Source organism: Leuciscus leuciscus (assembly GCF_965113295.1).
Source record: "Leuciscus leuciscus genome assembly, chromosome: 4".
Lineage (NCBI taxonomy): Eukaryota > Metazoa > Chordata > Actinopteri > Cypriniformes > Leuciscidae > Leuciscus > Leuciscus leuciscus.
This window is the reverse complement of record NC_138728.1, coordinates 18,308,436-18,327,174: the sequence shown is the minus strand read 5'-3', so window position 1 is coordinate 18,327,174 and position 18,739 is coordinate 18,308,436. Positions and strand designations below refer to the sequence as shown.

General features: G+C 38.1%; 1 protein-coding gene across 9 annotated transcripts in view; it reads left to right on the top strand.

Moving 5' to 3' along the window:
• Positions 1-18,739, top strand: part of magi2a (membrane associated guanylate kinase, WW and PDZ domain containing 2a) — a 246,271-nt gene that overhangs the window by 197,699 nt on the left and 29,833 nt on the right. For all 9 annotated transcript variants that reach the window (XM_082168179.1, XM_082168181.1, XM_082168178.1 and 6 more), the window contains 2 exons: positions 12,411-12,442; positions 17,892-18,060. In XM_082168179.1, coding sequence (XP_082024305.1) covers positions 12,411-12,442; positions 17,892-18,060 — 201 coding nt within the window. The remainder of the gene's footprint in view (positions 1-12,410; positions 12,443-17,891; positions 18,061-18,739) is intronic.

The window sequence follows — 18,739 nt, the reverse complement described above, 5'->3', positions numbered from 1 at the left end:
GGAATAGTTCCATAGTTGACTTCAGACGCTTCATGCCGAAGGCATTCCCCAAAGTATCGAGTATCGATGCAGCGGGAGTTCCCTTTACGAAAGGGAACTAGATTTTCTGTAATTTCAAATATGAAATTAATGGGGAAATATACCTTGAAAACCAGGCTGCTTCAAAAGTGGGCATTCAGCTCTATTGTCAGTCAGTTCATTTGAAACTATGAGGGGTACAGAAGTCACCTTGATTAATCCTGAATGCAGAGAGGTTATTGGTATTCATTCCTTACTTCATTTATCTTAATGTGTTGAGATTTGTGCCTCACCAAAGTGAAGTGTAATGTAATTACATTCTGGGTGTTTGCAAGGGCACTGACCCACAACTAGAGTGTATGTTTTGTTTCGAGTGCATGTGGGTAGATCCACTTCTGTGCCACCAACTGAATCAGCGTGCTTGAAGGTCATTATGGTCACTTGAATCCGAACATGGCCTAATGTCCCGTACATCAGCAATCTGTCGCATTCTCATCCTCATCATCCTTGTGTGCAGACAGACTGAACAGTGAGCCCTGAAACACTAGACAGCCTGTTGCATCACGCTACCACCCGAGTTTAACATCCGTCTGTTCAAACATACCGTGACTGACATAAGGAGGACAGAAGATGATTTGCACAAACCAACAGTTTCTGTCAAGCCAAGTTGCAGGGTCAGTTTTATTCAATGCTGCTTCCATCTGTATTTATCTGCACCTCTTCCCTTCTATTCTTCCTTTTAAAGCATAATATTCCAGGTCTTCCGAAGCCATACGATAGCTTTTATGTGCGGAAAATCCAGATTCACGCCATTCTTCTCTTGAAATCATAACTTCCGAGTTTGTGAGAGAAGATCTTTTCAATGAATTGGTTTATCCTATTCACAAAATCAGATGATTCATTGACAAATCAGATCCAATAGCTAAAAACCTCTAAACTTCGTGTGGCCTTCAGATCAGCTCAAGAAAAGTGCATAGAGAGCTTCATAGAATGGGTTTCCATGGCCGAGCAGCTGCATCCAAGCCTTACATCACCAAGTGCAATGAAAAGTGTCGGATGCAGTGGTGTAAAGCACGCCGCCACTGGACTCTAGAGCAGTGGATACGTGTTCTCTGGAGTGACAAATCACGCTTCTCTGTCTGGCAGTCCGATGGACGAGTCTGGGTTTGACGGTTGCCAGGAGAACGGTATTGCCTGACTGCATTGTGCCAAGTGTAAAGTGTAGTGGAGGGAGGATCATGGTGTGGAAATGTTTTCAGGGGTTGGGCTTGGCCTCTTAGTTCCAGTGAAAAGAACTCTTAATGCTTCAGCATGCTAAGATATTTTGGACAATTTCATGCTATCAACTTTGTGGGAACAGTTTGGGGATGGCCCCTGCCTGATCCTCCATGACTGAGCACCAGTGCACAAAGCAAGGTCCATAAAGACCTGACCTCAACCTGATAGAACACCTTTGGGATGAATTAGAGGGGAGACTGCGAGCCAGGCCTTCTCGTCCAACATCAGTGCTTGACCTCACAAATGTGCTTCTAGAAGAATGGTAACAAATTCCCATAAACACACTCCTAAACCTTGTGGAAAGCTTTCCCAGAAGAGTTGAAGCTGTTATAGCTGCAAATGGGCCAACCCCATGTTAAACCCTACGGATTAAGAATGGGAAGTCATTAAAGTTCATGTGCATGTAAAGGCAGACATCCCAAATCTTTTGGTAATACATGCAGTTTACCAAATAATAAACAGGCCTTCTCCGTTTTACTGATCCTGTATCCTAAGTCAGTGACATGAGTCGTAGCTAACTCACACAGAAAGATGCGTAATGCCAACACTTAAAGGCTTCTCTACAAATCCAATCAGTGGAACAGTCCAGGAGCGTTTAGACAGCCTATTATACACCCTAATAAAACTGTCAGTGCTCCAGTGAAATGATGTGCTAGTTCTTAATGTGCTGCAATTTGGCCCCTCTGTCTCACCACTGGACACTGGCCATCCTTTCTAATTACACTAGTGCAAATGTGAGTGTCTCTTGTGAACCGTTTGGTTCACCCTCGCTGTTTCTCTTTTTTTGCGCATCCCTGCAGATTGTTTCTCATCTTTTCTTTTCTTTATATCTTCGAAGCGGGAGTCTAAAGCTAAATCTCAAGGCTTGTCCATTGTATAACAGTGGGTTGATTGTTTCTAAATGTCTCATTCATAATGTCCAGATGGTGATGTGTTTTTTCTGCCAGATCTCTTTGTCTCTGCAATAATTTCACTGCCCCACATGTCTAGCACTCTTCACTTGTGAAAATGCCCTTGGCTGCTGATTTAAGTGCATTTTGGCATGTTCCCCTGGAATGGTTATTGGTTGGATCTGTCTTTGAAGAGCTGCTCTAGGATCTCTAACCGGAATCCACTGATTAACACACACCCCACCAGAGCTCCATCTGCCGTTTCCATGATTGGCTTATTTAGTGAAGATCTTATTGTTATCAGATAATTGTGGCAAAGAAATGTCCCGTGGACCGTAACTATGGCAGACAGCCCAACAGAACATTGATGATGATACCCAAAAGCAAGACAAAGGTTTCCAGAAGAAAACGATTAATTGAAGTTTTGTGGTTTGTGTCTGTTTGAGTTTGTCTTTATGCTATAGTTTTGTACTCCTTAAAACTAAATCAGATTTGAGCAGATTTGAGAATTTTGATAATTACAGTCTTCTGAGAAAAATGTTTATGACTCACTCACATGCATATCCAAACTTCTGTCCAATAAAATGCTATCTAATGAGAAAGTCCCTCCCCTTAATACCCAAGTCTGATTAGCATTATCAAGGAGCTAATCATGGTTCATGCTGTGAAGTAAACTTAAAGCCTTTCATTTACATTTACATTTGGCAGACGCTTTTATCCAAAGCGACTTACATTGCATTATCCTATACATTTTTATACATAGGTATGTGCAATCCCCTGGGATCGAACCCACAACCTTGCGTTGTTAACGCAATGCTCTTACCACTGAGCTACAGGAAAGCTGCATCTTTCGATATGCATCACCACAACCTTCCCTTTAAATAGAACATACGTCAATACAGGAGAGAAAATTAGACATTTCATGGCTTTTTAAAGGAACAGTTCACCAAAAAACTAAATATTTGTCATGGTATGCTACTTCTACAAAGGTTTGTAGAGTTTCCTATCGTAGAACCATCAGAGGTATATCAAACTTTTTTTTAAGCTTTACCATTATGTAATATTTGTAGTGAGTTCTAGAGTTTAGGGTAATACTTTAGTTTGTGGACCAATTCTCACTATTAACTTGTTGCTTATTAGCATGCATATCACTAGCATATTTTCTGTTATTAGTATTTATAAAGCACATATTAATGCCTTAATCTGCATGACGATATTCTACATCCCTTAAAGGGATACTTCAGGATTTAGCATTAAGCTTTGTATTAGTAGAAAACCTGTAGTATTTTCGAATTACCGTGCTTTCCACGGTCATATCCCCCGGAGATGAGAGATTTATGTATTTTTTGTCTGTAAAAAATCCTCCGATGACCGTAGAGGGTGGGATCTCACTCACAGAATGTACACATAGTGTCAACCATCTTTCTTTGGAAGCTAAGCTAACAGGCTCTTGTTCTGTGGAGAAAGCTGAGTAGTAGGAGAAAGCGGAGTAGTAGGGGTTACCATCCTCCTTTTCCCGGACATGTCCGGCCGTTGAGATCGTCCAAAATGTCCGGGATTCGGCTTTTGCTTTCTGCAGTCGCCATTCATTGTTTACATGCACACCTTTTGTTTCAGTCTAACTGAATTCATTCAGATTTGTGAATCTGAATGTAGTGTTTACATGAACGCTAAACAAGTGATCGCTCGATGTGCGTTTTAACATTGCTAAGAAAATTCCCGCTCCTCCGTGAGAGATAGCCAACGAGACCGGTGCGTCTCAGTGATCACGCCACCGGCCTCGCGCCGTTCTCCCGCGCCCCTCAGCCTCGTCCTGCTCGCCACAGTAAACATAATGAATGGTGACTGTAGAACGCAAAAGCCGAAACCCGGACATTTTGGGCGATCTCGAAATCCCGGGCAAACTCGTCACGGAGACTCACTAGTAGCCTAGCCTTGTTGTTTTCAACTGCGCTCTCTTACCAGTAGGCGTGGCTTGGGAGTAGCCTCCTCGGTCAGCGAAACAAGTGCATTCTGGGAGTTGTTGTCTTTCATCCACATGAGCCAAAAATAAATTTTCTGGCTTTTCTCAGTCTAGAAAGCTCCAAATTCAAAAATAATTTCACATTTCTTCTACATAAATGACCTATTTTAAATACACATTCATCTTTCCAGAGGTGAAGTATCCCTTTAATCCTACCCATACTTAACTGAACCACTACAACCACTGCCTCTCTAACTATTAATATGCAGTAAATGAGGAGTTTATTAAGGCAAAAGTAGTAGTTAATAGTGAATATATGTTCCCCAAACTAAAGTGTTGCCAAGTTTAGCTTTTTGGCTAGCTTTGTGATAAACAGAGCTATAAAGGCTATTTTAGTGTCTGTTGCTAATGGTGACTAGATATTAAAGCAGAAGTGTGTAATTTCTGTCCCATTACTATATTGTTGCTCAGGATTCTCAGATATCAATCTTCAAAAGAAGTATTTTAGTGTAGAAACACCTACACATTTAAGCTTTATATTATTGTCGTAAGTTCTTATTTTGGTCACATTTGTCAAGTTGTTTTTTCCAGAGCCCTGAGAGAGCATTTATGTATTTGAGTCATTTAGACATGTGGAACCAAAAGGTGATGGATATCACTCAGGCTTGTGTTTCCAGTCTCACTGTTGTCATGGCCACCAGCGAAAGCATCTGCTATTTTGGTTGTATTTGTTGTTTAGAGGAAATGTGCCGTCTAGCTTAATGCGTGTACGTGCGTGTTTGAGAGAGTATGTGTGCACTGTTTAAATTACCTTTCAAAGCTTGCATTAATATCTCATATGGTGTGATCAATTCAGCTTATCAATTATCTTCATTACTAGCAGCTTCGTCCATCCTGAAGTGTGTGTGTGTGTGTGTGTGTGTGTGTGTGTGTGTGTGTGTGTGTGTGTGTGTGTGTGTGTGTGTGTGTGTGTGTGTGTGTGTGTGTGTGTGTGTGTGTGTGTGTGTGTGTGTGTGTGTGTGTGTGTGTGTGTGTGTGTGTGTGTGTGTGTGTGCACGCGCAGAAGCAGATGACTCTTAGCTGGTTGAGAAAAAACAAACGCCTCTCAGAGTCTCATCAAAGAGGTAATTAGCTCCAGCTCTACTGATATACTCATTAGCTGATTTATACCCATTAGCTGAGATATAGGCATGGGACCATTAGCTTACCAGACACATGCTTCACAAATTCAAAAGGAGCTTATGGGGAATTGACAGTGGATATTAATGCACACACACATAGACATCTCACATAACTCGTTATCTGTCAAAAACACTGACTAGCTTCTCAATGAGGACAGTTTGGGTCAATTTGATGATGGATTTAACCCACAATATTCTTTTGAGTTGCTATTGAACATATTCAGTATATTGCATGTGGTATCTATTTAATATATTCTACTCGCAGCTTCATACCTTGGTGTATTCAGCAGTCAGACAGTTGCCCGCTGGGTCTGTGTGTATATTATGAATAAATGAAGATTAATGCCCCCCATCTGATCTCTGTGCTGCTTAAATCTTATTTGGTTAATGAAATGTGCCTCAGCCATAAATCGAGCACTAGACGGTAAGCAAGCCGTTGATTTGCGGCAAAGTGAACATCAGATGTCCTGACTGCGTGTAAAGTATACCCGTTTTTAGTGTTGTAGTTGTTATTTTTATTTGGATTAATACATTTCTAATAATAATTCATGAAAAATGAATACATGTATTAATATTATTATAATTCAATTTGATCATTACTAACAGTTTGCCTTTATGAGAGTTCTTTGTGGCCCTGTTTACACCTAGTATCTTAAGTAGATGAGAAAAACGTACCCATTAGGGTGGTCCTTATTTTTAAAGTTTCCAATTGTCATGCTCTTAACCCTTTAAATTGTTCCTTTATATAAGAAAATACAGCATGCCAATTTTTATGGCAGTAACATAATAATTACTGGTAGCTCAATAGCTTTAAACTTTCTGAGATTTTGATGATTTTCGTAAAAACAGATCATTTGAATTGGTATTGTATCTGGCTAGTAAAATTCCAAATAAATCTCTATAAAAGCATCTAATGCACCATATATTCCTAAATATGTATTTTAGATACATATCTCAGTTTACTTATTGTAGAAACTAAATCCAAATTAATCCATCCATGACCCGGTTTAGCAGATTTACCTTTCCTGGTGGAATCAATACATATTTCTATTGATGATCACCTTGGTTATTGTTTGGGTTTAGAGCAAATTTTTTGGTTTAAAAAATTACATTACGTTCCTTGAAATTGACCCGGAATTTTGGCCGAATCAAGCAGATTATCAGGAGGCACAGGCAATTATACATGCAATGAAAGTAGTCAATGATCACGCCGAGAGGGGAGTGGCTCTGATTCAAGAATACAATGGCTATCTCAGATACTCTGAAGAACAATTGCAGTTTCTCCTTCATGGGGTGGAAGATCACCGACGGATCTATCCAGACTGCAAAAAGTCAACACTGGCTGCTGAGCATCAGAAATTAGGGATTGTTGAAAATTGTGTGCTTTTTTTTTAGATTGTTGTCATTGTTGTCATGTCAGTGTTGCTCTGATTTCAATAAAATGTAGTTCATTTGCAGCAACTTTTAATATTACTTGCATATCACAATAACGCCACACAGCTTAACATAGGCAATCTTCCACATGATTGAGCTACCTCTAAATATCATTTTTTTTGTCAACATTTTTGCATATTTATCATTTTTAAGTTAAAAGGAACAGTTTAAGAGGTTAAGACACTAACATTTTGCAAAAAACTTGATAAGAACCACCCTAGTACCCATTTACACCTGGTGTTTTAATCCGTCTCTTTTGTCGACTTTCAACCACTTCTGTCCTGATGTCTTCGGGAGGGTCTATGGGCGGCTAAATGTATGGGCTTTTTCAGATCTTTAGTTCTAATGGACAAAATAAGCTCACGCAATTTACATAATTATGAACTTGACTGGAGACAACTGGAGTACATGAACTGCTGGAGAGCATCAGCTTTGGTTTCTGCTCTGACAGATGCAAAACCACACCGAACGCTGTGAGTGTGTGTTAGAAATCAGGAATGGTTAGAGAACATTGCGCTTGGTACGTTTTTCGTCTTCAAACTAAACTTGGGTCTCCAGCTGACAAAGTTTAAATCCCGTCTGGCTATCGCGCTTCCCATAATGTTTACGCATTTGGTCAGGAGGTGAAGAGTAGGTAGTCTTTTGTGGTTGTTGAATGCATTCGGCCACAAAGCAATCCGGCCGAATGTGTTTTCGACTACCTCTGGAAGTGCACGAAAGTGAACAAGCTTTAGACCCTGTTTACACCTGTATTTAGCGTCGTCCACCTGTGATCCGATCGACCAAAACGCATCTTAATACCAGGTGTAAACAGGCCCTGTGACTGCTCTCCTCTAAATAGCTATAATGTAAAGAATAGTTCCCGTATGTTGTCCACACCCAACCTGAAAATAAATCTATACTGTGGGATATTCTCTCGACTCTTGCCGTCCTCCACTCATGTGATCACCAATTAGTCGACTGCAAATTTGGACAAGTGGGCAACACTTCCATAATTGCCAGATGGCAGGATCTACTCCAGAACACAATTTCTGATAGAAGCTCGCCTGGATTAGGTTTACCCCTCACCTGCATCATACAGATTTACGGTGTTTGATGGTTTTTATTAGCATAATCTGCTTAATATGCATCAAGGGTGTTGCAGAATCTAGGACATGTTTATTTTAATGTGTCATACAGGGGGGGGGGGGGGGGTATTTAACAACCGCATCCATGAGCTGATATAGTCTTGTGAAGCGATGTGAACTACATTACGAATTAAAATATGAGCGTTGTTGTCCATTTATTGTGATTATAGCCATCAGCAACATTTTTTTGTTTTGCAAAGCGCTACTTTAAGCAAATATTTATAAGCAAGTATGTTTTTATAATTGTCATTTGATTTACATCCACTGATGAGGCTTGATGTCTGTATTTTCCAGAGCACGCCTTCCATTCGTTTCTCTATCCACATGAAGCACAATCAAGCCACTTTCCCTCCCTTTCAGCTGTTCTGCCCTAGTGTCACTGATTTCTTGCTCGGTCTTGCTCACTGAAGCTGCCCAGTTTTTTCTCGCCGCTCCTTATTTGATGACGCATGCCCAGCCGACAGCAACACGCTGCACTTCTTAATCAGCCGGTTGCGTGGTGCTTGTGTTATAAAAGTGGCTTAATGTAAGAAAGTGTTTAATTTGAATTCAGTGTACATTAAAATGCTTATTTTGTGTGAGGCGACTGCATGTCAAATTTGTATGTAGGTTGCACATCCAACTGCTGTTTAAACATGAGGAAATCAAGATATAAATGTGTCTAAATGTATTTATAGACATGTATTTTAGATTTCCAAAACTAAACATAAACACTTTTCAAAAATGACACAGTTAGAAAACGCATCAAGAATTTTTGTAACAATGTACAATTATATAAATACCAAGTCACGAAACAATATAATTATGTGTCGTAAATCCTTCTCATCTCTAAACTTAACCCTAACCATTTCCTATAAAATATATACAGTTTAAAAAAGTAAGTGATAGGCAAGTGTATTCCAAAAATGGTGGATTTTTTTTTTATTTGTAATGAGTGCGGGATTTGAATGTTATGTTATGTTATATTTGAATGTCATCGCTACTGATGAAAATGAAGATTGTTGAATTTTGGCAATCATATGGATTCTGAAGATTTGAATTACAGAGCACAAATACAATTGATTACTTGTGATCATTTTTATTTTTGAGTCACAGTAGATTTAGAAAACTGTGTACAACAAAATAAGTATTACATAAGTGATGGTTAAATTATTGCAGGTATTATGTATTTGAAGGTTTTAAAGTATTCTTGTATAAATTATGTAATCCTTAAAACGAGATGGCACTAGAAATCCCAGAATGGAAGAAAATATTATAATTTCAAATAAAGTAACAGCAAAAAAAATTAAAAAAGGACTTATTTTCCTGATGTTTTATACATTAGAAATCCAAGACTGACTAAAAGGTTACTTTAACATAATCACCAAAGCATTTTATTCACAATCACAGTCAACCAGGAGCCTTAAAGAGCAAATACACTGTTCTGACAAGCCTATTATATCAATAAGTTTTTATCTCCAGAGAGCCATGGAGCAACTCAAGAATCCTATCCACCTTATTTTGCAATGCGCAAGTAAGCAATTTTTTGCTAAATTAATCATCATAACAAGCTGTTTTGTACAGCTAAAAATAACTGAAAGCAAATCACACCAGAAGCCAAACACATTCAATTTAACAAATTGGTGGATACAGTGAAACAATGGTTCTTGATAAAAAAAAAAAAGGGTACAACAGTTGGTCAGTGAATGCATGAAACCGGAAACAGAAACAGGGAATGAAACTATGAAAAAGAGTAATTTAATACTTTTTTTTAGAGTAATACTAAACCTCTGTTTAGTTAATTAATTGTACGATACTTGCAATGCCTTAGCCGTTGAACGAGCGCCCTGATATGCAGTCTCAGGAGAATGTGTTGATGATTCAGTGGTCCGATAATGCTGAAGTTGCAATCTATTTCTTCAATGTTGAATGAAGAAATTTTGATGAACTTGCGATGTTTGCCTGACTCAGTCGTTGTCGAGGAAGTTACAATAGTTGTAACGTGAGGCCCTGTCACTATGGCTGCGCCGACTCTGGGACAAAAGGTCCAGTGGAACTTAAACCTTTGGAGGGAAAGTTTGCGATCCTTTGTCTTCTAGCATTGTATTTTTCATATGTTACTGGATTGGGTGTTGATGGAGAAACTATTAAAGATTCTTGTAATACTAATATGCTGCATAGGTATCAACATATTATATACACAATCATTTAGATCATCAAAATACAAATTTGTAGATGCCAAAAATAATACAGATGAGGTTACATTATCTGGTTCTATCATAAAGCATGTATAGAACGTTATACAATACAAAGACACTATTCAAGACTTTTAATTATACACATAATGTACTGAAGATATGCATGTTCATTCATAGATTGACTGATTTTATGGGCATGTGTGTTTCAAATATAATTAATAATGTTGTCTGATTGGACGCTACAAAACTTTTGTGGGTAAATAAGGTTCAAAGATGTCCCTTTGAGGGTACTGCCCCAATGACAAGCTGTTTTACCCCTAAAGTTTTTTTTATGAGTGTATAAATATTTACAAAAATCATTTATTCTTTAAAAAATAAATATATATAATTATATTAACAATGGAAAAAAAGTGTCAAAAATTGAATTTTGCAATCAACCTTTTTCACAGCCGCACTCTTAATGCTTTATTGGATTAACTGCGGTCCTAATATGTGTCTCTCTCGCTAATTCCAAACAGGTCATTTGCACTGCCTTGTTCATTCCTGAAGGTCATCTGTGGTAAGACATGAAAGACAGAGAGGCAGACAGAGGTTGAATGCAAGACACTGGACAGCCTGTGTGTATGCATGAGTTTGTTTTTGTACTCCAAGGCCGATTTAGGAGGAGTTTATAGAGAAAATATTCATGAATCTGCCGTTTGATGTCGGCGGGTATTGTTTAGCTCTTAATACCAGGAGAGGTGCTCTACAGTCTGACAGTACTTCCTGTTTGTTATGATTAGAGTTCGGAAGCCTCATGGCCTTTCGCCTCATCTAAGCCAATGTTTTTCCTCCAGAGGGAAAGTGAGCATTTGATGTGATGTGAAGATGCCGTTCAGTGCATTTTGAGTATATTTCTGTCTTTGGATTTGGGCATCCTTTCATTGATTGCAGCAGGGAAAAAAATGTTGTATATTTTTTGTCATCAAAAAAGGATCAACAAATACAGTCCTTAGGGTCAAACTTGTATATTTTACATTTAAAACTCTCTTTTACTTAGATACATGAAAGATTCACCACTTGTCCTCAAAATGCAATTGCTTCCGAGAGGATTTTTTTTTTTCTAGATTGAATAGATATTTGAATAGCTGCTGTTTGAATTGTGTCTTCAGAGTTAATGACTTATTAAATGGTTTCGATTTTAAGCACTGTTATTTTGTAATTCCACACTAATCCTGTTAGGGTTGATTTTAAGCTATTTAAGACTGTGAAACACCAAAACAACATCAAAGAACTAGTGGCGACGACAGCCGTCTGTGGTGTCACCTCGCGTCACATGCGTCTGGGCTTGAACACACCGCAAAGACTACAGCCAGCGGCCAACTAGCAGGTACATTCTGTATCAGCAGGGGTTAATGGTCTATATTTGTCATTTAAAAATGGAAACCGAAACTTGGACTGCGGATATACAAACCATAAACAAACGGGGAAAAAAGCGCTTGCTTACCATTTAGAATATCAATCATGTTGATCACTTTCTTCGTTCCAGGCGGCTCATGTTGTTATTAAATAATGGAATGCTCAGGTAAGATGACATAAATCAGAACAGACTGTCTGTCTTGACTTCTTTGGTCGCTTTCATCACCTCGCTTTTCTTCTCGCGCACTGACTGGTTCACTAAGTTGAACAGCCAATCAGAGTTCTCTATCTCTCCGACAGCACTGACGCAGATGGATGGCGATTTAATATGCTCAATCTGCCAAAAAAACACTGACGGGGTCCGTCTAGCGCAGATGGTATGGAACACACCACAAAACTAAGCTGACAGATGCTCAACGATGGCCCAACATTGGCTGATTGCCAACCATCAGCTTGGTGTTTCAGGGCCTTTAGGGACTTCATGGATATGTTTAGACTTTGATATTTGTTGAGACAAGTTTTAAAATGTTCAAATATATGTTCCGAACTAAAGGTCGCTCATCAAATTGGCAAATTGAACATCTTTGTATAAAAGCTGAGATTTCCCTCCTTCCATTGAATCTCAAATCATGCTGGATTATCCGCTTCTGCACAAAGTTGTATAAACATTTAGTATTAAATTAGAATATTACAAAATAGAAATAATTTCAGAAATATCTTTTGGACTCTATTAAAGAAAACTTCAATATTAGCTAAAATAAATACAATCCTTACACTCAGATTGTACCCCAAGAAGGAACGGCTCTGGAGAAAACAAATTAAAATGCTAATAAGAGATTGTCATCCAGGACTTTTCCTGTTTTTGTTTTATTTAAAATTCCCACTTTGATTCTTATATTAAAGCTCCAGCAGGCTAAAAGTTTTGTTTGTTTTTACCATTGCAGGTCACTTTTCACCTTGGAAGACCTCTAAACAGGTAAATCGTATCGTATTTCAGCCTTCTAATTTAAATTAATAAACTAACAGTAACTGTGCACTCTCACTATTGACTGATTAAGTCATATTATACATTATGCAGAATATGTATGAATAACCTTGACTGTAGAGCTTTATTACTAAGCTGAATGGATAACAGATGCTTTATTAAATTGTTATAACATATTACCACTAATTGCATTGTACTAAGCTACTGCTTGTGCCTTGTGTTAATATACAGTACAGTAAGAATGACTCATTTTCTTCACAGATGAATCATCACAACACCAAACACCAGCTATTTTTAAAATATTTGAAAATAAATCAAATTATTTTAATTGAGCTAATGATATTTTCTCGGTTAAAAGATGTATATATAATTTGTTCTATTAAAAAATCTGTTGATCGGTTAGAAGTTGCATTGGTGTGAGTGCAAATAATTAGGTTATGGAAATTCATTGTTAAAAGATGTGGGAACCCTAGTTGAAATAAACACTTAAAGGGTTAGTTCACCCAAAAATTTAAATTATGTCATTAATGACTCACCCTCATGTTGTTCCAAGCCCGTAAGACCTCCGTTCATCTTCGGAACACAGTTTAAGATATTTTAGATTTAGTCCGAGAGATTTCTGTCCCTCCATTCATTGAAAATGTATGTACGGTATACTGTCCATGTCCAGAAAGGTAATAAAGAAATCATCAAAGTAGTCCATGTGACATCAGTGGGTTAGTTAGAATTTTTTGAAGCATCGAAAATACATTTTGGTCCAAAAAGAACAAAAACTATTTTTAGTTTATTCAGCATTGTATTCTCTTCCGGGTCTGTTACTGTCTGCTGACGTAAGACGCTGCTGACGTGTTATCTGGTGCGCCCGAGCCTCGTTTACAGTCTGAGGACGCTGTTTTTCGACACAGAGGAAGACTTGCATTTTTTTTGCCCAGCCATATTTATTTGAACCCGAATACACGGACGAAGAACTAAGCAGCGTCTTACGTCAGCAGCGTCACTGCGGAGTCGTGAACGCGGATTGACAACAGACCCGAAAGAGAATACAATGCTGAATAAAGTTGTAGTTTTTGTTCTTTTTAGACCAAAATGTATTTCCGATGCTTCAAAAAATTCTAACTAACCCACTGATGTCACATGGACTACTTTGATGATGTCTGTATTACCTTTCTGGACATGGACAGTATACCGTACATACATTTTCAATGGAGGGACAGAAAGCTCTCGGACTAAATCTAAAATATCTTAAACTGTGTTCCGAAGATGAACGGAGGTCTTACGGGCTTGGAACGACATGAGGGTGAGTCATTAATGACATAATTTTCATTTTTGGGTGAACTAACCCTTTAATATGTCATAATTTCACAGCTAACAATAAACTCTTAAGACCACCGCACCTTCACTAATCTTTTCTCACTAACCAGTGCGCTGTGTAATGTGGCAAGTAAAACATTGACCCTCAGAAGCAGTCTTTCCATGTCTTGTCCACTATCTCTGATCCAATATTGTCTGCTTGACCACATCTTAAACTGTATATGAACTTGAACTGTATATGTATAAAGATATTTGAAAACAAATCAAATGATTTTAATAATTTGCAAATAATCTTTTCTAGTTAAAACAAATTTTGCTAAATCTAGTTATGCTCAGGCGGCCGGCTAGAATTTGCAATGTTTTGCATATATAATATATGTATTTTATGTTTATGTTTTGCAAATCCAGTAATCGCAACTGAAAAGTTATTATTAAAAATGGCGGAACCCTAGTTGAACACACACACATACTGTATATACATATATATATATATATATATATATATATATATATATATGCCTTTCCATGCAGCCACACATCTATTTATTTTTGGTTTGAGAACCCTGCCCCGTCTGCTTCATATAACAAAGGCTCGACTGGTCATAAATCGACTGATTTTTCTTCAGACTACAGAGAGTCAGTGGCACTGCCTTGAGCTGCTGCCGACTGTACTGTCATTCTTCAACACATATCTTTGTATCTATCTCTAGGGAACAGAACTGGGACAGAGTGAAAGTAGTACCCGCTGCTGCAGTACAGTAGAGAGCTGCTTGGGTCTTTATCATCTCGCTCCCTCCCTAACGCTGGGGTTTAATTAGACATCATTTGCTTTAAGAATATCTCCACAGCCAGAAAAAGTTTCATTACTTGAAAATGCTAAAGTACTCCATCTTTTTTTTTGAATATTAGCCAACGCTGAGTCACAGCACTGCATCATTTAATCGACTGAAATTATGAAATGCCAGTAAAAGATATTATGACTTTTGCTATAGATTGCCCAATGGTTACAGCTGTCAAAAAACTGAAATGCTGTAATGCATATGAGAACCGCCTAAATGAATACGGTGTATAATAGGGATGGGACGATACAGCTGAAATATGTTAATTTCTGTGGCAAGCAGGGCGGGGCCGAGAGCCGTGGGAATGGAGCGAGTCGTCTGTCGTCACTCCTCCTTTTATCCTTCCGCTCATTAGCACTCGCGCCACCGGCCTCGCTCCGTTCCCACGGCTCTCTGCCCCGCCCTGCTTACCACAATAAGTTCTGTTATTGACATTTGTTCTGAAATGGCTCAGCGGTACCATCATTTTGACCAAAAAGCCATTATTGCAAAGTAAATATGCAAAAAATTTTGCTTTACTAAATGAACTGAATCGGTTGAATCATGATTTATATCAAATATTCCTCTCTTCATGCGCTCATACTCACAAGTCATGAAGTACTTAGTGCAAACGCTCCAATTTCCACAGAAACTTAAAGGCCAAATTTAAAGTACATTAAAAATACCACAATATTAATTGTTTGGTTAATATTATATAACCAATCAAATAGAATCAACTTTATCCTAAATGTCTGATATAATGCCCAGCACCAGTTTACATTGAATACATACACAATATACAAAAGAATCTGATAATGTAAATCTGATGTTAACAAACCCCATCTAAACCACATTGTCCAGATACTCTGATGTTTGCTCACTCTTTCCTCATAAAGTGAACTATGTGACATTCATTATATAGTGAAGGAGTGAACAAGTCAGCAGAATGTGTGAGATGTGTAAAATGCCAACCTGACCAGTACTACTAATAAGACTAAACCCAATATAAGTCTTTCCATTTCATCTCTGGATGATTAAACTCATATGACCCATTCTCACAGACTCTGACTCAAAGATGAAGAGTGTCTGAGCAAATAAAAGTTAAGTTAAAACATAAAATATTTATAATAAAACTGTATTTTTTATTCATCAAAAACCTGAACCAAGCACAAACCTGACGTTATAAATGAAAAACTGACGTGAACCCACCCAAAACAGTTGGTCCTTTAGCAGACCTAGCGTGAGCTGCAAAACATTTCAAATGGATGTTGATTCTTTAAGGGAACGTTTACCGTGAGCAAAAGCCTATTTGAAGGAGTGTGTGTCACAGCGCTTTGCTCTGGCAATATTAATATAATCTATAAGCTAATGTGCGCGTGCGTATGAGTTTGCTTGGCAGTGACATGTTATAATCTGTTTGTTTCCCATCTGCACACAGCAGCCCATAGGCATTTGCCTTCATCCTCTAGAGCTCCTCCAGATTAACATGCTAACACAGATCTCCTTTAATAAGCCCTGGCATCTTTCTCATCCTGGCATCTACTTTCTTTCTTTGCTGTCTATTCCCCCCTCTCATCCAATCAGGCCTTTTGTTTGGCTTTGCTTTTAGGGTGCTTTTACACTAGAGCTTTTGGCTGAACCTGAATCCATTTGTTGTATAAGTTTGGTTCGTTTAGTTCATTTTAAAGAGGACCTATTATGCCCCTTTTTACAAGATGTAATATAAGTCTCGTATGTGCTCAGAATGTGCCTGTGAAGTTTTAGCTCGTGCCTTGGATACTCTGCCAAAAACTAAAAGATCTGTTTGGCTTTATCGTCTCTATTACTGTCACACTCATGTGACATTGCAGTACGTCATCATTATGAAAGTCTATTATCTGCATGTGTTTTAAAGCCATATCAGTCTAAACTTCTGATATGTGGTTTTCTGAGCGCACACATCCGAACCACTCGCACAGAAAGCCGAAAGTCAGACGGGGCGTCCCGTGAGTATTAAACTAAGTTCTCTTTCACGTCTAATTGTGCTTAAACTGTCAAATACACAGAAGGTTATGTCAAAAACACTCAAAGTTCACATAAACACAGTCGGTTTTGTCTGTGAATGTAGACAGCAAGTAAAGAAATCGCATGTGTATATTAGATTTGTGTAAAAAGCAGCGTATTACACAGTACCTACTCCTATATATGCTGTTAATATGAATCAAACAATAAAAGAAAACCAGAAAATCACTCGCTGCACTTGATTGAATAACTTAGTAGCTTTAATCAGAATACATTTATGTTCAAACACCATGTAAAAGTGATTTATGCATAATAGGTGTCCTTTTAAAGTTTTTTTTTTTTTTTTTTTTGCTGTAACACTGTGTGTTCCTTGGGTTGGGCAAAATTCAGAATTCAATCGCCTCTCTTATGATTCATGAGCTTGAATTGAACTGGCCACGACCCCACGGGAAGTTAAATGAGAAAATGAAGTAGGATTTACTTAACTAAAATTGTTGTTCAGTATATAGTTACAGACAGTTATTGAATTAAAAAAAATTGTTAAAGTCATTAAAACATCTGTGTAAACTGTTTTGGGGGAAATTATTATTATTTTTTTTAATATTGATATCTCATAATTTGGTAATGGGATTTTTTATTATATATATATATATATATATATATATATATATATATATATATATATATATATATATATATATATAAGAATCATGAATGAAACCATTAAGAAGCTGATTCAGAACCAGTATCAATATATCCTTTATCATTCCCATCCCTAACAGCGATACTCACCTTAATGACACAAACGTACAAAAGCACAAACTGACTAGCAGGACGGGGGGGTGGAATTGAACTTGAGTTCAGGCCAAGCAATCGAATCTTGTGTGAAAACAGACTTCTATGTCTGCTTGCTGTTCTTTGTGCATTCTGTTTGCATAACCTAATTTTGAGTGTCGTGTGCGAGAGCCCGGTGCAGTGAAGTGGTTTGGGAGCGTTTCACCCACAGCTGCATTAGCATGAGAAAACACAAAGATTACATTCAGTATCGTCAGCAATAGAGAAACGCATCAGCGTCCTTGATGAGCCCTTGATGCCGCCTTATTTTGCTGAGCTAGAACTAACTTGCCATGCATTGTGTGTACACTTCATTTAAAAACTAATCGCCGCAAAAGCGAGTTCATTGTTAAACACCTTCCTATCCCACGGCCAGTGAAATTCCAGCCGAAAGTTTGCTTACTCAGTTTAGCATTTTAATAAACTCAGCGCTGGGAGATGATTGGGTGCTTTACTGAATGCCGGTGTATTTGCAGGTCTTGGAACATTGGGATCCTCACAGCAGTCCCACAACCAGTCTTTCTATCCATGCTCTCCCTCACAGCACTCCATATCTGCACTGGCCTTCAGGTCCAGAGTTTGACATGACCAAACCTGACCCCTATGACCTGTATGAGAAGTCCAGGGCTATCTATGAGAATAGGCGTAAGTAACTGAAGCAACATCTTGCTAGCACCTAAAGCTATTGATGTCTACTTAGCCTGCTGCTAATCTGTGCTGTTTACCTACTGTGTTTTTCCACTCTGAAATTTGCACACATGCGCATACACACCAAACATATGGAATTAATGTTGTGCTTATACATTTTCTGCTGTTCTTCCAACAAAACAAACAAAAAAGTGTAGCACTGTGTCCTAATGAAGCACAATGCTCTAAAATAGCTAGCGTAGCGATTAAAGCTATCTTGTCTATGGTATGTTTTTCTGAGGCTGGGATGAGTGACAATACATTTTGGTGATTAGGTTATTATACTCTCTCTCAGACTCACAAAATACCTTTTCATTGTTGTAACTTACAGCCCATCTTATCCTCCATGGTAAGTGTTTTGAGGTTATCGTGTCTTGTCTATTTGGAATGACAATATCATTTGGAATGAAATCCGCAGAGCTGCTCTGGAGTCTGGGAGAACTTCCGTTGACTTAGTGATTTCAACATTATCTAACACTTTACATTATTAATGCAGGTACTTTCTTAACCAAATTTAGAGACATTATCACACATACAGGCTTTCTGAACTTTTCGAGGTCCCCCTGTGAACCAACATTCATAGCATTTTAAGTAGTAGCATATGTTTAATTCAACAATAGTTTTAAATACTTTCATT